At 56.5% G+C, this 21,578-nt stretch overlaps 1 protein-coding gene across 8 annotated transcripts in view; it reads left to right on the top strand.

Annotated features, from left to right (window-relative positions):
• Positions 1-21,578, top strand: part of STIM1 (stromal interaction molecule 1) — a 63,183-nt gene that overhangs the window by 25,010 nt on the left and 16,595 nt on the right. For all 8 annotated transcript variants that reach the window (XM_062625275.1, XM_062625274.1, XM_062625276.1 and 5 more), the window contains exons 3-7: positions 2,321-2,435; positions 6,476-6,587; positions 7,612-7,727; positions 15,970-16,147; positions 20,879-21,056. In XM_062625275.1, coding sequence (XP_062481259.1) covers positions 2,321-2,435; positions 6,476-6,587; positions 7,612-7,727; positions 15,970-16,147; positions 20,879-21,056 — 699 coding nt within the window. The remainder of the gene's footprint in view (positions 1-2,320; positions 2,436-6,475; positions 6,588-7,611; positions 7,728-15,969; positions 16,148-20,878; positions 21,057-21,578) is intronic.

Raw genomic sequence — 21,578 nt, 5'->3', positions numbered from 1 at the left:
GCTGGGTTGGGTGAGCTCTCGTTGAGCTGGGTTGGATGAGCTGCCTCTTGCCCAGATGTTGAGCTGGGTTGGATGAGTTGCCTCTCGCCCAGATGTTGAGCTGGGTTGGATGAGTTGCCTCTCGCCCAGATGTTGAGCTGGGTTGGGTGAGTTGATTCTTGCCCCGGTGTTGAGGTGGGTTGGGTGAGGTCCCTGCTAAACCACACTTCTCTGCTCTTTGCTTTTCTCTTCATCTTCTATCAGTTATTTCAATAAAAGGAAGAAAAGCAGTTCCCTCTCTTGAGGATGAGGCCGAGGTCATTTTGGAGCTCATGTTCAAGCACCTCTTGCCCAGAAGCAGATCCAGGCATCAGCAGAGCCTGTGGCTCTCACAGATGTTGGTCCTGGATGCACATGCCAAAGCTCCCATCCATGGCACATGGGCTCTGCCCTGGAGCACGGGGGGGCTCCGTGGCCAGAGCGACCTCTTTACTCCCATCCTGGTGTTTCCTTGGTCCGTTGGGAACTTTGTGTTCACCCTTGTTAGTTTGGCCTTTTGGGAGCAGGATTTGGCTGTGTTTTGAAGACCTGACTGGGCAGAAAGGGACCGACAGAAACAAAGGGTGGTTTCAGAATGCCCTAACTGTGGGTGAATTTTCACGCAGCAGCCTCGTGCTGCCCTTAACCCATCACTGCCTTTTCCTTTCTGGAAGTGGATGTTCAATGGAGTTTCAGCTGACAGCAGTGACCCCAATTAAAGCAAAGCCCTGTCCCCGGTGGGGATCTCTCCTAATTACTGCTCTATTTCTGCTCCACGCCCACTCCAAAGGCAGCTCCAGCACTTCAGGGGCAACTCTGGTGGAGGCTCATCCCGAGGAGTCCTCGGGTGCTGTTGGCCTGGTTTGCTAAGGAAACACGGTTTATGCTGCTGCTCCATCAGGCCCTGGCTCCTGTCAGCCTGGGCTCAGGTACATTACAGAAAGAGGACCTGGAGACAGGAGCTTGCAGAGAAGCACAGAATCCTGGAATGATTTGAGCTGAAGGGACCTTAAAGCTCCTCCAGCCCCAACCCCTGCCCCGGGCAGGGACCCCTTCCATAGAGCAGCTTGCTCCAAGCCCCTGTGTCCAACCTGCCCTTGAACACTGCCAGGGATGGGGCAGCCACAGCTCCTCTGGGCACCCTGTGCCAGCGCCTCAGCACCCTCCCAGGGAAGAGCTTCTGCCTAAGAGCTCATCTCAGTCTCCCTCGGGCAAGTTAAAGCCATTCCCCTTGGCCTGTCCCTACATCCCTTGTCCCAAGCCCCTCTCCAGCTTTCCTGCAGCCCCTTCAGGCACTGGAGCTGCTCTCAGGTCTCCCCTTCAGGAGCCTTCTCTTCTCCAGGCTGCCCCAGCCCAGCTCTCTCAGCCTGGCTCCAGAGCAGAGCTGCTCCAGCCCTCGCAGCATCTCCATGGCCTCCTCTGCCCTCTCTCCAACATATCCGAAGGGCAGATCTGTTTCTAAGGAGTCCTTGCTGTGCAGCTCATCCATGAGCTGCTCCTGGAAGGAGGCGAGGGTGCATCCTGCATCCTCCTCCCCGCCTGCTGACAGCGATGTTCCCGCACAGCAGCACCGTCCCCTCCTCCGAGTCCTTGGGGTTTGTTGTGGAGATCCTGTGCTGGAGGGAGCTGCAGGAGATCACTTTTCCCTCCTGTGCTCTGAGCTAAATATACAGAGCAGCAGCTGATCCCCGGCCCGGCGGGAGCTGGCAGCCGCCGCCTGTGCCGCTGGGTGACATTGCCACGTCCCCTCCCGGTCACGAGCTGACGGGCACCGGCTGCGCTGCAGGAGCTGGGCTGCCTGCGTTATCCCTCACCCAGGGCAGGAATGGGACCCAGGGAATGGCTTGAACCTGCCCCAGGGGAGACTGAGCTGAGCTCTTAGGCAGAAGCTCTTCCCTGGGAGGGTGCTGAGGCGCTGGCACAGGGTGCCCAGAGAAGCTGTGGCTGCCCCATCCCTGGCAGTGCTCAAGGCCAGGTTGGACACAGGGGCTTGGAGCAAGCTGCTCCAGTGGAAGGGGTCCCTGGATGTGGCAGGAGTTGGAGCTGGAGGAGCTTTAAGCTCCCTTCAACCCAAACCATTCCCTGATTCCATGATGAACTGAGGAGATGAAGTCGTTTTGATCAGAGATTATCAGACCAGAGATGCTGCATCTCAGATGTAGCTGCGCTTTGCCACAGCAGTTATGAGCCTGTGGATGTAAGAATAAGAAAGGCAGGTGAAAGGTTATCTCTAGTTTTAAATGCTTCTCTTCTCCCTCAAAGCTGAATCAAAACCTAATCCTGCTGTTTCTTCTTCTCCTAGTTCTTGAGGGAGGACTTGAATTACCACGACCCCACAGTCAAGCACAGCACCTTCCATGGGGAGGACAAGCTCATTAGTGTGGAAGACCTCTGGAAGGCCTGGAAGACATCTGAAGGTAATAAAACCCGAAGAAGCTACTTGAAACAGCCCGTTCTACCCCCCGTGCCATGAAAGGGATGAACACCTTGGATTTCATCTAACCTTGGCAGCACTGTGTGTCCCTCCTGGGGTGTACATGCTGCTGCCTTGGCTGCCCTGTCCAGTTCTCTTCTAGCTTCCTTTTTGGGTGACAGGATTGCATTGGTCTTGGTACTTCCAATCTGTTGATCCTGGCCTCTGACAATGGCCATAAAGGTATAAATTACTGTTTAGTTTCCCTGCCCTTAGAAATGTGCTTTGAAATACAGTCAAACACAGTCCAATTCCAGGTTCTCCTTCAAATAGAATCATAGAATGGTTTGGGTTGGAAAGGACCTTAATATCATCCAGTTCCAACCCCCCCGCCATGGGCAGGGACACCTCACACTAAACCATGGCACCCAAGGCTCTGTCCAACCTGGCCTTGAACACTGCCAGGGATGGAGCATTCACAGCTTCCCTGGGTAACCCATTCCAGTGCCTCAGCACCCTCACAGGAAAGAATTTCCTCCTTAGATCCAATCTAAACTTCCCCTGTTTCAGTTTGAACCCATCACCCCTTGTCCTATCACTACAGTCCCTAATGGAGAGTCCCTCCCCAGCATCCTTGTAGCCCCCTTCACACACTGGAAGCTGCTCTGAGGTCTCCACGCAGCTTCTCTTCTCCAGGCCGAAGAGCCCCAACAACCCAAACACCCCCTTTCAGGTGGTTCTGGGGTAGCAGCATCCTTAATGTTCCGCAGAGCTGTGTGGGAGCTCCCGTGCAGATCATGGTTTCCTCAGGAGGAGTTTGCTGAACCTGAAAGCTCCTTACTCTGGTGAAGAGAAGGGGGGTAAAGTCCTAAGCCTGGAAGTGGACACAGACCCATGCGATGCAGAACTGAGCCCGTGGCAGGGGCTGGAAACTGGGTGATGGCAAGGTCCTTTCCATCCCCAAGCGTTCCATGATCCTCTGTTGCGTGCAGGCTGTTAACAATTGGCATTATCCATCCTGGCGCATTCACCTGTGGAAGCTGAGTCACTGCTTGGAAACTTCCTGAAACTTCTCGATCTTGGAAGGAGCTTTAACGTTCACTGACTCTTCCCTGGCTGCTGCAGGCTGCCCCATGCGCTGAGCTCCTGCAGTGCTGGGTGTGTGCAGGCACCAGGAAGGTGTCCACGGGGGTCAGGAAAAGAATCACGGAATGGTTTGGGATGAAGGGAGCTTAGAGCTCATCCAGCTCCGACCCCTGCCACGGGCAGGGACCCCTTCCATAGAGCAGCTTGCTCCAAGCCCCTGTGTCCAACCTGGCCTTGAGCACTGCCAGGGATGGGGCAGCCACAGCTTCTCTGGGCACCCTGTGCCAGCGCCTCAGCACCCTCCCAGGGAAGAGCTTCTGCCTGATGTTTATTCCATTGTGCAGCTGCTCATGGATGGCTTTGCCTGAAGTTTGTCTGCATCTTGGCTAGGAAAGGGCAGAAATCATTAAGGGAGGTGGGAGAGCATCCCATGATAGTCCCCAGGTCTCTTTAATTGCTGAGCTGCTTTTGCTCTCCCTGTTGTGACACACACAGGACCTGGCATGTCTCTGGGCAGAGCTCCTGTGCCATTTTTTCCTTGTGTTTGGATTTAGTTCCTGCTCTGGTTTTGCCTCCCCGGCACTCTGCACATGCACTGATGAATTGTTACTGCTTCCAAGGGGTGGTCTCACAGGGGGCCAGTGTTGGAGTTTGAACTCAAGAACTGGTAGGATTGGGCTTGGAGAAAAGGTCTGCTCCGGATGTGGGTGCGAGAGGGCACCGGGGTCTGATGGGGCCGGGAGCCCGGGGGGGTGGTGTCTCCTGCAGCTGGTTTCAAGCCGAGCGCTTTTCCTGCCTCCTCTTGTTGTTCCTGGGCACACACGTAAAGTGAAAAGTTCTTTCTGCCCCCTTATGCAGAAATCCAAGGTGATGCTCATGTAAAGTGTAGGACTTGTCAGATGAAGCCCAGGGCTCTCCACTGGGGCAGCAGGTGGGATCCTGGCACAGGAGCTGCTCAGCTTTGCAGGAGGTGATGCTGATGCCACCAGCTTGTTTCCCAGGGATTTCTTGCCCAAAGAAAGACCTCTGGGGATGGAAGGCCAAAAAGAGGGAGAAGTTGAAGGCTTCCGAGGATCCTGGGGGCGGGGGGGGTGCAAAGCCAAGAGGTGGCTGTTGGCGTGGGGAGATGGAGGGACCTTGAGGGACAAGCCTGGAGTCACTGGCAGTGGTGGGGACCCCCTGGCAGGCAGCAGCGGTGCCCACGCTCCTTCTGTGCAGGCAGGAATCTGCATGGGGAGCTCCAGGGCCCAGCACTTCACAGAGGGCTCTGCAGAGCCTCTCGGAGTCCTGCCCCCGTGGGCACCATTCCCACCGCAGCTGGTGGCTGCTCCGGGGCAGGGACAGCCGCCGGCCGGGGCTGGGTGCCCTGGCCTCGTGCCCCGCAGCGCTCTTATCCCGCTGGGCTCCCTGCTGGCAGTGCTGCTCCCAGGGAACCGGCATCCCCCGGCCTGCTCCTGCTCTGACATCATCCTTGTGGCCACAGGAAGCTGGAGAGGGGCTTGGGACAAGGGCCTGGAGGGACAGGGCAAGGGGAATGGCTTGAACCTGCCCGAGGGGAGACTGAGCTGAGCTCTTAGGCAGAAGCTCTTCCCTGGGAGGGTGCTGAGGCGCTGGCACAGGGTGCCCAGAGAAGCTGTGGCTGCCCCATCCCTGGCAGTGCTCAAGGCCAGGTTGGACACAGGGCTTGGAGCAAGCTGCTCTATGGAAGGGGTCCCTGCCCGTGGCAGGGGTTGGGACTGGATGGGCTTTTAAGGTGCCTTCATCCCAACCCATTCCATGATGCTGTATCCACAAAGCAGGTTTCCCACGGTTCCTGGCTCAGCCACCATTAACTGTGGGGAGTTTCCCCCAGTGAGGGACTTTGCTGGCGCTGCGTTTGCCAGCGTGCATCCGTGACTCATCATGGAGATGACATCTTCTTTTCAAGCCTTGCTGCCGTTGCTCAGCGCTTGGCTCTCGCTCTGTCATCTTTCCATCAAAGGCGTTCAGCTCCCTGGGGGATGTTTCTCATGCTTGTGGGAGAAGTCACCGTTGACATTCAGGCTGTGCCGTGGAGCACTGAACTGCTGCAGCTCGCCCTGGAGCCAGCAGGAAACGGGACTTCTCTCCTCTTGGCTCATGGAAAGGGCACGTGAGAGAGGGACCAGCAGCATGCAGGGTGGTGACCGCCAGCACAGTGCTTGGGGCTGCTGGAGCCTGCCCCATCCCTGGCAGTGTTCAAGGCCAGGTTGGACACAGGGGCTTGGAGCAAGCTGCTCCAGTGGAAGGGGTCCCTGCCCGTGGCAGGGGTTGGAGCTGGAGGAGCTTCAGGTCCTTTCCAACCCAACCCATTCCGTGATCCTGTGACACTGAAGGGGTGCCAGAGGCACCGCCTGTGCTCGCTCCGTTGTCTGATGGCCTCATGGCCTGGTTTATTCTTTCCTGAGCTGGAAGCACAATGTAAAACCAAGCACCATGAAGCCTTTGTTGTCAGAGGCTGCTGTGGGGAGCACACCCGTCCTTTACCTTCCCTGGTGGTGTCTCCTAAGGGTAAACGTGTTGCAGCCCATCCTGCCTTCCTGAATCTGTAGCAGCCTGTTGTGCGCAGGACAGACTCCCAGGAATGATCACACCAGCCACCATGTAGGGGCTGAGGAGCTGCAGGATTGCCTGGAGCATCCCAGGGGGATTATTTCTTGGCTAATAGTCCACAGGATTTAATACCTCACTCCAGCTCACTGCGTACTCAATAGGAATGTGTTTAAACATCAGGGCTGTCCCTGCCTGTGGCAGGGGAGTGGAACTGGAGGAGCTTTTAGGTCACTTCCAGCTGAAACCATTCCGTGGTACTGAACTCTGGTGAAACATTGCTGAAGGTGACAGGGTGAGCTGTGCAGGTGATGTTGTGCTCTTGTTGCTGGTGCGATGACTTCGGTTGCTCACTAAAAATACTCAGCTTGCTCTCTGCCTCTCCTGCAGTGTACAACTGGACCGTGGACGAGGTGGTTCAGTGGCTCATTACCTACGTGGAGCTGCCACAGTATGAAGAGACCTTCCGAAAGCTGCAGCTGAGTGGACATGCCATGCCCAGGTCAGTGCTCCCCACATTGTCCCGTGTTCCTCTGGGACGGTGCCAGGGAATAAACCAGAGCTGAGGCGGCTCGTAACATCCCCTCTGATTCCTCGGCACCATAGAGCCAAGTGGCATTCCTGCTCCCCTCCAGTTACCTTTGGATGCTTCTCCTTTGCTGTGGTCCTCTGCAGGGGGAGATTTATCCTTAGGTGAGCATGTGTCTGCTGCGGGTGAAGGAAGAGGCTACACTTGCTCAGAGGAGCTGTGGCTGCCCCATCCCTGGCAGTGCTCAAGGCCAGGTTGGACACAGGGGCTTGGAGCAAGCTGCTCCAGTGGAAGGGGTCCCTGCCTGTGGCAGGGGTTGGAACTTCACTTTCTGGGTGTTATCCAAGTAGCATTTACATTCCCAGTTCAAGGGCTACTGGTTATGTACCTCTGCAGCACTGGTGTGTGGTGGTGGGAATCCATGCCCCTTGGTGCTCCAGCAAAGGAGACCTAAGCCTTGTGTTCCTCAAGAGAACGAGATGGGTGAAACCAAAGAGTTCAGTCCATCTCTATGGGTAAAGGTTATTGTCACTGAAAAGGGGCTCAAACTGACAGGGAGAGCTGGTTTTGAGGCAGTACGTGGTGTGCCCCAACATTTCTTCCATGTGAGAAGTGTGGTTTTATGGTCTATGGAAGATGTCAGGGGCTAGCAACAGAGCTCTGGTTAAAAACAATAATATCTGGGATTGGACACCAAAAGATGAGTTTTGATGAGAAATCAGGACCTGAGTTCTCAGTGAGACACACGTGGCCTTGGGTTTTCCTTCTTTCTTCATGTAAAGCCAAAGACACTGCTGCTTATCTCTTTCATGAGAGATCCTGTGTCAGAGGTGACAGTATCTGAGTGATTTCTTTAGCTGTGACAGCCTAAGCAGGGAGCTGTCAGCTCCTGCTCCTTGCGTTTCTCCTCCCATAAGCTCCGTGTTACTAATGTTTGCTCAGTTATTGATCCAAACGGACACGTCCAACCCTACTTTCCTTTCTGACTGATCTCCAGGCTGGCAGTGAACAACGCCACCATGATGGGCAGTGTGCTGAAGATGACAGATCGAAGCCACCGGCAGAAGCTGCAGCTGAAGGCTCTGGACACGGTGCTCTTTGGGCCTCCTCTCTGTAAGTGCCAGAATTGAGAGTCCTTTGGCTGCTCCTCACGAGGCTCTGCCTCTGCTCAGGCTTGAGCAGCAAAGATAGATCGGTGGGCAGCACACTTTGCCCTGCACAGGGGACCTCATCCCTGGTGTAATCCCTCTGAACCAGGGATGGGTTTGTCCCTGGGTCTATCAGAGCAGCTCCACAGCCCAGCAGCATCCTGCCCGCTGGGTTTCTGCTTCATCTGTGCTGCTGCAGACCCGCTGTCCTGCGGGATCTCCTGTGTCTCTAGGGTAAAACCTTCCCATGGTTCCTGTGCTTTGGTGCGGTGCAGCTGCCCAGGGCAGCGCCCTGCCTGCTCCCTGCTCCGGAGGGAAGCTGCTGCCGGGACCCGCTCCATCATCCCTGGGGCTCCTCAGTGACTCAGGCTGCCTCCAGATGGGGGAAACGGCTTTATCCTGGATGGGGAGGCATTTGGGATGGATGAGAATGAGGGACTCGGCTCCTTTGATGCTGATTGCAGGCGTCTCTTGGCATCTGGAGGCTCTCTGATGCTTATCTTGGCGCTGCTGGGGTGCTCCTTTTGCATTCGTTCTGTCTGGCTCATGTCTAGTGTCTATTAAAGGGACTTTTGTCTCTCTCCCTCTTACTCATGCCTTTGTCATGAGCTTTAGGTGCACTGAGGAGCTGAGCAGGGCCTGTTCCTGCTTGGAATCCTGCAGAAGAGATGGATTTTATGGCAGTTGTGTTGCCTGAGCACACATTGAGCCCTGTGTGCTGGGGCAGCAGCACAAGAGGGACATGGAGCTGGTGGAGCGAGGGCAGAGGAGGGCACGGAGCTGCTGCGAGGGCTGGAGCAGCTCTGCTCTGGAGCCAGGCTGAGAGAGCTGGGCTGGGGCAGCCTGGAGAAGAGAAGGCTCCTGAAGGGGAGACCTGAGAGCAGCTCCAGTGCCTGAAGGGGCTGCAGGGAACCTGGAGAGGGGCTTGGGACAAGGTTCAAGGCCAGGCTGGACACAGGGGCTTGGAGCAAGCTGCCCTAGTGGAAGGCATCCTGGCCCGTGGCAGGGGCTGGAGCTGGAGGAGCTTTAAGGTCCCTCCCAACCCAAACCAGGCTGTGAACAAGCCCAGCTCCCTCAGAGAGAAACGATGTCTTCCCCTCACTTTGTCGGGTCTGAGCCCCCTGTCCTTGCACCTTCCTTGTTTTCGGTTTGTTCAAATTCCTGAGAAAAGGTGCAGTGAGGTAAATCCTGGGAAGAGTGGCTGCACGGAATGAACCCGAGGCTTGGCACGGGTAGAGTTGGAACGGGGTGGTCCTGGAGGTCCCCCCTAACCCAGCTCCGCGTGGGCCCCTACGAGCGGGGAGGATGAGCAGCCCGGGCTCTACACTCGGCCTCTCTGCTCCGGCGTTCGAAGCACGTTCCTCCAGGCACCGTTTGCTTCTGCCTTCCCCCTTGGTCACTGTGGTGTCAGTGCTGGGGCCCGGGGCTGGCAGAGCTGCTCCCACTGCTGCCCAGCCCCGGGCTCCTGTGCTCCGGGGAGTTTTGAGGCAGCTCTCGGGTGCTCTGTGAGTGCTGAGTGCAGGGGATGGCTGGAGCTCGGGGGCCCTGCTCCGTGCCTCAGGAGCTCCTCGTGCCGCGCAGCTCCGCTGGCACTGGGGCAGGAACGTCCCGTGCTGCCCTGATGAAAGTGCTCGGTGAGGCAGTGAACGTCCTGCTTGGGGTTGCTCAGATCACGGAGCAGGAAGTTCGGGTTGTTGGAGGCTGAGCAGCTTCCGTGGGGGATTGCGGCAAGAGGAGACAGGCTTTCAGTATCGGCTGCACTAGAGTTTGGTGCTTTTTAGGAGGTGACACCTGGTGCTTTGTGCTCGTTGTGGTTTGTCTCCAGCTCACGCTGTGGTGTGTGGTGAGAGGTTGTTTATCCAAACCTGATTCCTTAAGGAAGGCGTTGCGAAACAGCCACTTTCAGCAGCCCGGAGCGATCGGCACGGTCGGGAAGTGCTCAGTGACCTTTGAAGCAGCTCAGAGCAGTGATGGATTTAGTGCTTCTGGATGAGTTCCTGCTACAGCCCTGCTCGGGTGCTCAGTGCAGGTGGTCTCCTGCTCTGTGCTGCTGAGAGAGCGGAGCTGCTGGTGGTGGGATGTGGCTCACACGTGCAGGTTTGTTCAGCCTGGAGAAGAGAAGGCTCCTTAAGGAGAGACCTCAGAGCAGCTCCAGAGCCTGAAGGGGCTGCAGGAAAGCTGGAGAGGGGCTTGGGACAAGGGATGTAGGGACAGGGCAAGGGGAATGGCTTTAACCTGCCCGAGGGGAGACTGAGCTGAGCTCTTAGGCAGAAGCTCTTCCCTGTGAGGGTGCTGAGGCGCTGGCACAGGGTGCCCAGAGAAGCTGTGGCTGCCCCATCCCTGGCAGTGCTCAAGGGCAGGTTGGACACAGGGGCTTGGAGCAAGCTGCTCTATGGAAGGGGTCCCTGCCCGTGGCAGGGGTTGGGAATGGAGGAGCTTTGAGGTCCCTTCAGCACAAACCAGGCTGGGGCTCTCCGAGTTTCATCAGGCAATTCAGCCAAGTTACTCCTGTGCTCGGGGCTGCCTTCCCTGGGAGAAGAAGCCCGCTTGGCTGGATTTAAACCATGGCAGCTCCCCGCATGTTCCTTCTCAAGAACAGCACTTGAGTTCTGGTTATCCTGCGCTTGACAATGAAACGTGCTAGGAAGCAGAATTTACACCCCGGCCGAGTGCTCCTTTGCGTTTCCTTGTCCTCTTCTCTGGAATGGAAGCTGCTGAGGTTTGTCCAGCGCTACGGAGCTGAGCCTGCCTGGCCCTGGGCACTGGAGGTGACGCAGCTCGAGGTGGGGCTGGCAGGGATTGCCCTGTGCTACACCTAAACCTGCCTTAGCTGAGGCCCTGTGCTGCGGGGCTGGAGCACAGCGGGAACAGCAGCTGAGGAAGCAATAAAGGAATAAAAGGCTGGAATAGGTGTGGGTGGTGGAAACCAACCCCCAGCAAGGCAGGCTGGCAGCCTCCTCGGGGCGTGAAGGCACAGCGATTCAAAGCTCCCTATCTGCAGCAGCTTGCCAGGAGCTGCTCCTTAGGAAGAGGATGTTGTGATATTCCATCCGGGATGGAAACGGGGCCAGGGTTCATCTTGTTTATTCCTTTAGTGCGGAATTTACAAGTGAATGTTCTCCAAAAACTGCTGGAACTCATCTGCGGCGCGTTGGGCGATGGGTCCTGTGCTGGGAACAGGAGGGGAGCAGTGCTTGGATGTCAGATGAGGGCTGGAGGAGGGTCCTGTCCCTCCCCGTGCGGGGAAAGACCCCTCCCTGCAGGCAGGGGCAGGTGTGTTTTAGCTGTCGTCATAAATCCCTCAAGGAAGAGACCTCAAAGCTCCTCCATTCCCAACCCCTGCCACGGGCAGGGACCCCTTCCATAGAGCAGCTTGCTCCAAGCCCCTGTGTCCAACCTGGCCTTGAACACTGCCAGGGATGGGGCAGCCACAGCTTCTCTGGGCACCCTGTGCCAGCGCCTCAGCACCCTCCCAGGGAAGAGCTTCTGCCTAAGAGCTCAGCTCAGTCTCCCCTCGGGCAGGTTCAAGCCATTCCCCTTTCGCCTGTCACCATCAGTGTCCCTGGTGAGCCACCCCCTGCACCCATCACCCCGTTCTGGCCATCCCTCACCAAGGTCATCTCCCTGTACCCAATATCTGTGTGTCCACTGATGCCTCCCAGTACTGGCTTTGCCAGTTTGGCTCCAGGATGGGTTTCCTGGTGCTGCTGGGCTCAGGGTGCTGCAGGAGGGAAGATGCTGCTGGTCTCTGGTCCAGCCCCGGTGTCCCTTCTGCTCACTGCAGAGCCCCTGGCCTGGGCTGCTGCACCTCCAGGCTGGCCACAGGACCTGTCTGCACTGGGGGAATGCTGCAAGTCACAGCTGAGGTGTTCCCAGAGGTTGAGGCTGGAACGGTCCCTGGTGGAGGGGAGCGGTGCTGCTGGGGCTGTGCTGGAGCAGCTTGTCTCACTGAGGAACAGCCCCGGTGGCTTTGAGATGGTGCCAGGGTAGTTCATCTGCTTCTGGGAAGAATACAGCTCCTGGAGCAGCTCGGCGGTGTCTGGAAGGGGTCCAGGTTTGCAGGAGAGCTGATCTCAGTGAGGAGGTGGTTCCTCCTCTTGGTGTGCATCTGGGACGCTGCAGCCTTGGTGTCAGAGCAGCACACACAGCCCTCGCCTCCCCATGCAGTGAGTGGGGTTTCCTTCCCAAGCTGGGATCTCACTTGCTGGGATCCCACAGCTCCCATCTCTTGTTTTTAATGCTGTTAATGCATTGATCCAGGGCTGGTGGGCTGGGGAGAGCATTAGAAGGGAATGACGCATTGATAGCTTTCAGCAGGAGCTGATGTTCAATCCATAGAATTCCAGAGGTGAACGTCACAGGTATTTAAGGAACAATTTATTGTCCTAAAGGTAAAATATGACAGAGTTCTTCATGAGCCGTGGAAGTGTTGCTGAGCCATGATCCTTACGGAGATAAGGATGGTCTCTGCCGAAATCCTGTTCATCATTCCTGATGGATGGGAGGGGATTATTCCTTAGCTTCAGGAACTGCGGCGGGGGGGTCCCTGAAAGCTGCATGGCAGCTCCTACCCCACTCCAGGAGAACAGGAGCAGCTTCTGTGCCCAGCTGTGGCTGGAGCCCCACCAACAGTTGCCTCCATCTGCTTTGCACCAGGGGCCCCAGGTCCAGCCCTGTGAGGATGTGCTGGTCCTCACTGCCCTGTGAGGATGTGCTGCTCACCACTGCCCTGTGAGGATGTGCTGGTCCTCACTGCCCTGTGAGGATGTGCTGGTCCTCACTGCCCTGTGAGGATGTGCTGCTCACCCCTGCCCTGTGAGGATGTGCTGGTCCTCACTGCCCTGTGAGGATGTGCTGCTCACCCCTGCCCTGTGAGGATGTGCTGCTTACCCCTGCCCTGTGAGGATGTGCTGCTCACCACTGCCCTGTGAGGATGTGCTGCTCACCCCTGCCCTGTGAGGATGTGCTGGTCCTCACTGCCCTGTGAGGATGTGCTGGTCCTCACTGCCCTGTGAGGATGTGCTGCTCACCACTGCCCTGTGAGGATGTGCTGGTCCTCACTGCCCTGTGAGGATGTGCTGCTCACCCCTGCCCTGTGAGGATGTGCTGCTTACCCCTGCCCTGTGAGGATGTGCTGGTCCTCACTGCCCTGTGAGGATGTGCTGGTCCTCACTGCCCTGTGAGGATGTGCTGGTCCTCACTGCCCTGTGAGGATGTGCTGCTCACCACTGCCCTGTGAGGATGTGCTGGTCCTCACTGCCCTGTGAGGATGTGCTGCTCACCACTGCCCTGTGAGGATGTGCTGCTCACCACTGCCCTGTGAGGATGTGCTGCTCACCCCTGCCCTGTGAGGATGTGCTGGTCCTCACTGCCCTGTGAGGATGTGCTACTCACCCCTGCCCTGTGAGGATGTGCTGCTCACCCCTGCCCTGTGAGGATGTGCTGGTCCTCACTGCCCTGTGAGGATGTGCTGGTCCTCACTGCCCTGTGAGGATGTGCTACTCACCCCTGCCCTGTGAGGATGTGCTGCTCACCCCTGCCCTGTGAGGATGTGCTGCTCACCACTGCCCTGTGAGGATGTGCTGGTCCTCACTGCCCTATGAGGATGTGCTGCTCACCACTGCCCTGTGAGGATGTGCTGCTCACCACTGCCCTGTGAGGATGTGCTGCTCACCCCTGCCCTATGAGGATGTGCTGCTCACCACTGCCCTGTGAGGATGTGCTGCTCACCACTGCCCTGTGAGGATGTGCTGGTCCTCACTGCCCTATGAGGATGTGCTGCTCACCACTGCCTTGTGAGGATGTGCTGCTCACCACTGCCCTCTGAGGATGCTCATCACTGCTCTGAAGTTCAGTGCAGAATAGAAGCTCCTTGGTGAGGAAAACTCCCAGCACAAACACTGCCTGAGGAGACTGGATGGAGAGCAGCCCTGAGGAGAGGGACTTGGGGTCACCATGACCTGGCAGTGGGTGCCAGAAACCTCCCATGTGCTGGGCTGTGTCCCCAGCAGTCCTTAAAGCTCCTCCAGCTCCAACCCCTGCCACGGGCAGGGACCCCTTCCATAGAGCAGCTTGCTCCAAGCCCCTGTGTCCAACCTGGCCTTGAGCACTGCCAGGGATGGGGCAGCCACAGCTTCTCTGGGCACCCTGTGCCAGCGCCTCAGCACCCTCCCAGGGAAGAGCTTCTGCCTCAGAGCTCAGCTCAGTCTCCCCTCAGGCAGGTTAAAGCCATTCCCCTTGGCCTGGCCCTACAGGCCCTTGTCCAAAGGGGTCTCAGGGCATGTTCATTCTATATGCAGACCATCCATCCCGCTGCATCAGTATATTCCTATACAGACAGGATACTTGGCTGGTTTTATCTGTTCCCTGTGCTGGCTCATGTCTGTTCCTCATTTCTGGCTCTCACTCAGGCAGAGCAGTTCCTACCAGGCCCAGACAGCAGCAGCTCACTCGAGTCACTCCAGGAATGGTGTTTCTGCTCATGAGGGTGGCCCTGTTAGACTCCAACACCTTCAGGCTGATCTGACTCCCAGTGCAAAGCGACCTACAGAGAAACCAAAGCTGGGCTGTGACCAGAGGGAGCCCATGGGGTGTAGTTTGGTGCCGTAACCAGGTCAGACTCCAGCACTTCAGCACATTAAAGATCACTGCAGGCCATGGGTGTCACTGGCAATGAGCCCCATGTGATGTGTCCCTTAGGATGCAGTCAGAGGAGTCAGAGCATTCTCATCCATCATCTGCTGCTGGGGCAGAAATGACCTCAAAAGCTGTTGTTTTTATGGCATATCTCAGCTGCTCTTGGCTGAAAAATAACTCTGAGCTGGAGATCCAGTACCAGGCTTTTCCGTGGTCTCAGGTTTAATGCCTTACTGCTGGGACACATCTGCTCCTCTGGCTGAGGGTCTGAGTCCAGCTTAGTGCCATCTTCTGCTCCACTGCTTTTGCAGTTGGTGTCTTCCCCTGTCCCTGTGGCTCAAGGTGATTTCTTCCTTAGGCTGAGGCTGCTCATGCCCTTCTGTGATGCTTCACCTAAAGCCTTTGAGTAGGAACGGCTCATTTTGGCCAGTTCTTTGTTTGTGTGTGTGTGTGTATTTGTACTCTTTATAGCTCCAGGCCATTGTGTGTGGTTTGTAACTGCACTGGTGTGGAACTCCTGCATCAGTGACGTGACAGCTTCAGGATATGAAGAGAAAATGCTGACCTAACCTGTCATCTGTGCTTGGTGATCGTGGAATCCCTGCCTGGTTTGCGATGAAGGGAGCTGAAAGCCCCTCCGGCTCCAACCCCTGCCACGGGCAGGGACCCCTTCCACTGGAGCAGCTTGCTCCGAGCCCCTGTGTCCAACCTGGCCTTGAACACTGCCAGGGATGGGGCAGCCACAGTCCCTGAGCACTCTGTTCTCACAGTCCCCGCTGTTCTGCCTTTGCAAGGAAACCCCAAGTAAATCCTTTATTGGGGCTGCACGAGAATGTAAAATCGTATTTCCAGCCTCTGCCCCCAAATGCTGACTTCCATCAAATCCAGCATCTTTTCTTCCCAATTCAAACACCTCAGCATCCTCCTTCAACACCTTTTCATCTTGGCTTCCCTACACTTTGCATAGCAGCAGTGATAACCTTTAGCTTCTGCATCTTCTGTCCTGAGATTCACAGTGGTACGGGGATGAGTTAAAGCAAACATCCCTGTCCTGTATTGGCTTCACCGTGAGATTTGGGTGGACACTAAATACTGCTCTTCCTTAGCTGGGGAATCCTGGCTCTGGTTTCTTCAGCACTGAACGCACACTCGGTGCCTTCCCCTCTCTCACGTCCGTCCCTGCTGTTTGCTGATGGATGGAGAGGGGGTTCCCATGGAGCTGGTGGGAGGTTCTGCAGCTTGGCCCTTTTGCACTGGGTCTGCCCCATCTCCGCAGTCACAGTCCCAGCTCCTCCATCCTTGTGCTTGGAGTTACTTGCACGGTGCTGGAGGAGCACGGTTGTCCTGGGGGTGCCTGTGTCCCATGTTGCCCGGCAGGGTATGTCTGTTGGATGTGGAACTGAACCAGTTGTCTTCCGCAGTCAAACGGAATCGATGTTTTCAGTATCGTCCTTCCCTGTATGGAACCTTCCCCACAGCTCCCTCTAACACCGTCTTAGGTCCCGTGTCCCGCTCTGGTGTGTTCATTGTCATCTTCTCTTGAATTCAGTGCTGCCTCTGGTCTCTTCCAGTGACGCGGCACAACCACCTGAAGGACTTCATGCTGGTGGTGTCCATCGTCATCGGAGTGGGTGGCTGCTGGTTTGCCTACATCCAGAATCGCTATTCGAAGGAGCACATGAAGAAGATGATGAAGGACCTGGAGGGACTCCACAGAGCAGAGCAGTCTCTCCATGACCTTCAGGAAAGGTACGTTTTGCGTGTCCACCCAGCCCGAGCATTCACCAGGCTGTCGCTTGTACCTGCAAGGTTCTTACTCGCTTAGGTTTCACAGATAATAGAATGGGTTGGGTTGGAAGGGAGCTTAAAGCTCATCCAGTGGAAGGATGAGCCATGGGCAGTGGAAGGCTCCTGCCCCGGGCAGGGACCCCTTCCATAGAGCAGCTTGCTCCAAGCCCCTGTGTCCAACCTGGCCTTGAGCACTGCCAGGGATGGGGCAGCCACAGCTTCTCTGGGCACCCTGTGCCAGCGCCTCAGCACCCTCCCAGGGAAGAGCTTCTGCCTCAGAGCTCAGCTCAGTCTCCCCTGGGGCAGGTTAAAGCCATTCCCCTTGGCCTGGCCCTACAGGCCCTTGTCCCAGGCCCCTCTCCAGCTTTCCTGCAGCCCCTTCAGGCACTGGAGCTGCTCTCAGGTCTCTCCTTAAGGAGCCTTCTCTTCTCCAGGCTGGACCAGCCCCGCTCTCTCAGCCTGGCTCCAGGGCAAGGAATCAAAGGGTTTATGGAGCAAAACATCCGTCTGAGCAGAGGGGATGGGAGCTCTCCTGTTGTACTCCCAGTGGTCACTTTGCTTTGAGGGCCTCCTCTATTTCAAGTAGGCACTTCCTATTCATTCACAGTTAAGTATATGGGAGCAGTGGAATTTCACACAGTGAAAGTACTCCCTGTCTGACTCATAGTGACAGTATATTGGGATCCCCACTCCCTGAAATTACAGTTTAAATCCATACCTGGAGGGGAAGAAGAGCCTCTTAAAGGTGTCACAGGAATCCTGATCATGCAGACTTTGGCATCCAGGCTGGTCAGGTTGTTTCATGCTGGCTTTTGATGGGGAAAAGGCATGCTGAATCCATAGAAGCAACAGAGGAATTGCTCATCCCCTCTTGAATCCTGTCTGCACGGTGATACCTGCCTTCAGGAGTGCTGCCTGGGAAGGATGGACAAAATACATCATTTTGGAGGATTCAGTAAGAAGCCCCACGCTGGACCCTGGGTTCTTGCCCCACTGCCCCTTTGTTTCTTGCCCTGAAGACAGGCTGAGAGCTGGGGAGAAAGGAGGGCTCCAGGGAGGCCTCAGAGCAGCTGCTCCAGGGCTGCAGCCTCTTCTTGCCTGTGTGCCATGAGCAGCCTTCAGGGTCTCTCTGCTCCTGAGTTTTGCTGGAAGGGCTTTTCCTTCGCGTGTGACCCCATCAGTTGGTGTCTGGGGGGGCAGACACTTGAGAGAGCACCAAGGTGAGGGTGCCAGACCGGGCACGTTCCCCGCAGGAATGCGGATACGTGACCTGTGTTCCCTTTGGCACAGGGGTAGAATCCAGGCATTTCCCCTGCACCTGCCGTGGGGCCAGCTCTACTCCGCAGCTGGTTCCACAGAGCTCTCAGGAATTCCAGAGCACAGGTTGGAAGTGGCCCAGAGAGAAGGAGGTTTATGTCCCCAGGCAGCAGGAGGTGGGAATTCCTCCCCATTGTCCACCTGGAGCCGCAGGGCTGCAGGCAGGGCAGGAGGTCTGCCTGGTGTCACTGAGGAGCAGGTCCCAGCAGAGCTCCAGGCACCCTCTGCTGTGGATGCAGGGTGTGGGGAACGACCTTGGGCCCTGCTGCCGAGGGCAGAGCCATGTAAACAAGTGGATGTTCCTGGGAATCAACTAATGCTCTAAAGCCAGAGAGGAAGAAACCCAAAACCACCAACACTGGACATAGCTGAGCCTTAAGCCAGAGCAGCTTGTGTTGTTTCTGCAGGGAGGGCTTGTCCTCTGCAGAGGGCACCGAGCTGGAGCTCAGGAGGTGGGAGCTGCATCCTTGGGCACTGTGGGGCATCTTGGTGCAGGATTGAGCTCATTCTCCTCTAAAGGGGGAATACACCTTCGCTTCTTCATCCCGGAGCCCCAGCGAGGTTCAGCTGTGGTCCGCAGCCGCTGTAGGAGCAGCAGAACCTCCAAACAGCATCAGTTGTTCTGAAGTTCTACTCAGAAACTTCTTTTCCAGAGCTTGAAGGGACCTCCTGTCCTGCCTCACTGGAGCTGGGTGCTGAGCAGACCTGCAGAAGGTGTGTGGTGCCTCTCCAGTTACCTGCCAGCTGCTAGTGCTGGTGCTGATGAACAAGTCCAGTGCCTCTGGAAGAGCTGGGAAGGGAGGATGGATATAAAAAGTCATTTTTTGTTCATCTTCAAAATACCTTCTGAGAACGTCCTTCACCAGTGACACTTTCCAGTCAGTTAAATGACCCATCAAGATCAAAAAGCTCATGTCCTAGCATCCTACTGAGGATGGAAGATGGTGTGAAGATATGGATGACATCGGCTTCTTGCCCTCATTGCCCTTTGATTCCTTGCTCTGGAGCCAGGCCGAGAGAGCTGGGCTGGGGCAGCCTGGAGAAGAGAAGGCTCCTGAAGGGGAGACCTGAGAGCAGCTCCAGTGCCTGAAGGGGCTGCAGGAAAGCTGGAGAGGGGCTTGGGACAAGGGATGTAGGGACAGGCCAAGGGGAATGGCTTTAACCTGCCCGAGGGGAGACTGAGCTGAGCTCTTAGGCAGAAGCTCTTCCCTGGGAGGGTGCTGAGGCGCTGGCACAGGGTGCCCAGAGAAGCTGTGGCTGCCCCATCCCTGGCAGTGCTCAAGGCCAGGTTGGACACAGGGGCTTGGAGCAAGCTGCTCCAGTGGAACAGTCCCTGCCCATGGCAGGGCTTGGAGCTTGGAGGGGCTTTAAGGTCCCTTCAACCCAAACCAGGCTGGGATTCCATGATGATTTCATGCTTACAAGTGTAGCTCTGTGTTGTCTTGTAGAGCTCAGGGCACGTGGTGCCCCCGTGGCTCAATCATCTGGGCCTGAAGGTGGCTGCACACACAGTCCGTGGTTCTGTCCATGGCCAACATGTGAACAGGGGCTCTGTGTCAGGAGAGCAGGAGGTTATAATGGAGATCACAGCGTTAGAGTGCCTTTGGGAATTAGCTGAAGGACAAAATTCCTTCCCTCTTCTGCGTCACAGGACAGGGGAATTTCTCCTTTCATGAGAGATATTTTGGTGGTTTGGGATTCGCACAGGCCTAGTATGGAAGAGCTTTAGGGCTGCTGCTCAGGGCAGAGAGCGTGGGCTTATCTGAGAACATGGAATGTCCTGGCAAGAGCCTCTTTGAATTGGGGAGAAAACACTTGAGTTTCTCAGCAGAGCTGTCCATTGGAACTGGGCCTTTTCCAAGAGGAGAGACAATGTGATGGCAGAGAGAGCCACGCTCTTCCAACTGGCCCACGAGGAGCCTGAGGAAGAGGGGTCCTTGCTGGGGCTGTCAGGGGCTTCACTCTTGGCCCCAAAGGCAGCGATGGGTCCCTGCTGCCTGTGCATGCCCAAGAGCACACCCAAGTGATGCCCTTCACCACCAGGCTGGGTACCTTGGTGTGTGCTGCAGGGAGCGGCAGTGTTTCCCTTTTCTGGTCTGGGATGAGCAGGAGCTGCTCCGGAAGGCCCACGGTGCCCCTCTCCAGGTGGGATCTTGGTCAGGTCCAGCTCACTGAGTGCCGCTATCCCTCTCCTCTGTCATAGGACACATCACTCTGCTGGTTTGCTTTCCAGTTTGGATGTTGATCTTGAGGGGAGATGATTTTACGAGCTTGAAATATTTCTGGTGGAGACGATTCCATTGGGGGCTTTTTCTTTTCATTTTATGGATAGTTTTACATGGTCACTGGGAGATCCGGGCTGGTCCAGCCTGGAGAAAAGGCTCCTGAAGGGGAGACCTGAGAGCAGCTCCAGTGCCTGAAGGGGCTGCAGGAAAGCTGGAGAGGGGCTTGGGACAAGGGATGTAGGGCCAGGCCAAGGGGAATGGCTTTAACCTGCCCGAGGGGAGACTGAGCTGAGCTCTTAGGCAGAAGCTCTTCCCTGGGAGGGTGCTGAGGCGCTGGCACAGGGTGCCCAGAGAAGCTGTGGCTGCCCCATCCCTGGCAGTGTTCAAGGCCAGGTTGGACACAGGGGCTTGGAGCAAGCTGCTCTATGGAAGGTGTCCCTGCCCGTGGCAGGGGTTGGAGCTGGAGGAGCTTTAAGGTCCCTTCCACCCAAACCAGTCTGGGATTATGATTCCATGAAAAACACCAAAACCATCCAGACATCACTGAAACCCTGAAGCATCTCATTGTGGTTGTGGTGGTGTCTCCTGCAGAGGGCCGAAGCTTTCCAGCTTCAATGGTTGAACCTTGCTGAATGGGTACAAGGACCATGTTAGTACTTCTTGTTGCCATATATATAATTCCTACCGATTTCATTGTGTTATGAGGAAAAAGAATAACTTCCAGGCAAGATTAAGACATGTCTCTGTTTGAAGGCTCTTGCAAGGAGAACATCCCATCTGGCTGGTTAGACCGGCTGAGGCAGATCTTCCTTTTTTGATTCATTAAAGCAAAGCTCCTCAGTTTGTAAAAACACTGAAAATTGAAGTTAATTTGAGGCTTAGTGGGAATCCTGGGACCACTTTGGAAAACGAAGGCAGTTCCTGCTGTGTGTTTGATAACTGAACCTGTGACTCCGGAGGTGATTTGGTTTCACCCTGGCCATGGGGAGCTTTCTCCTTGACGTTCCCCACAGAGACCCCTGTGATCCTAGCCCAGGGTCGCTCGGCGCGGGGCTGGGGAGGTGGTGGCCGGGCAGCCCTCGCGCGGTGGCCTCCTGCGCCTGTGCCTGTGCCAGCGGCGCAGCCAGCGCGGGGCTCTGCTGTCCTGCAGGCTGCAGAAGGCGCAGGAGGAGCACCGCTCCGTGGAGGTGGAGAAGGTGCACCTGGAGAAGAAGCTGCAGGACGAGATCAGCATCGCCAAGCAGGAGGCCCATCGGCTGCGGGAGCTGCGCGAGGGCACCGAGAACGAGCTCAGCCGGCAGAAGTACGCGGAGCAGGAGCTGGAGCAGGTAAGGCAGCAGGAGCGGCTCCTCGCCCTGCCTCCTCCCCGAGGAGCCCAGGGCTGCTCTGCTTACCCTGCTCTGCCTCGTCGCTTTGCCACTGCCCTGCGTGGAGGCAGGGATCTGAGGGTGTCTTCCCCTCCCCTGCACTCTGTAACCACGCTGCTGTGTGCTGGGGTCTGGAGCAACGGGCTGCGGCCACGCAGCATCCCGTCCTGTCCCACAGCAAGGGCCTTGAACCTGACCCGGGGCTGCACCCTCGGGTGACTTCTAACTCCCACTCCCAGCCCTGAGCCCTTTCTTCTGTATCTCTTCATGGGTTTAGCAGAGATTTGTGGTGACTTTGCTTGTGCTTAACGTGTTTTCTGATGGATCAGAGAGGTGTGAGAGGCAGATTTGCTTCCAAGGAAAGTCAGCACTAGATGAGAATACAGCAAAGTTAGAGTTGGGATGCAGTTCTCAAATCCACTAGTTTTATGTTTAGATGAGCAGGACAAACATGTCCCCAGCTTATACATCCTAATGTAGGTC

This window comes from Pezoporus occidentalis, unplaced genomic scaffold (genome assembly GCF_034315485.1).
Source record: "Pezoporus occidentalis ecotype Australia unplaced genomic scaffold, CSIRO_AGI_Poc_V1 ctg279, whole genome shotgun sequence".
NCBI lineage: Eukaryota > Metazoa > Chordata > Aves > Psittaciformes > Psittacidae > Pezoporus > Pezoporus occidentalis.
The sequence above is the reverse complement of the archived record's forward strand: the minus strand, read 5'-3'. Positions and strand labels throughout refer to the sequence as shown.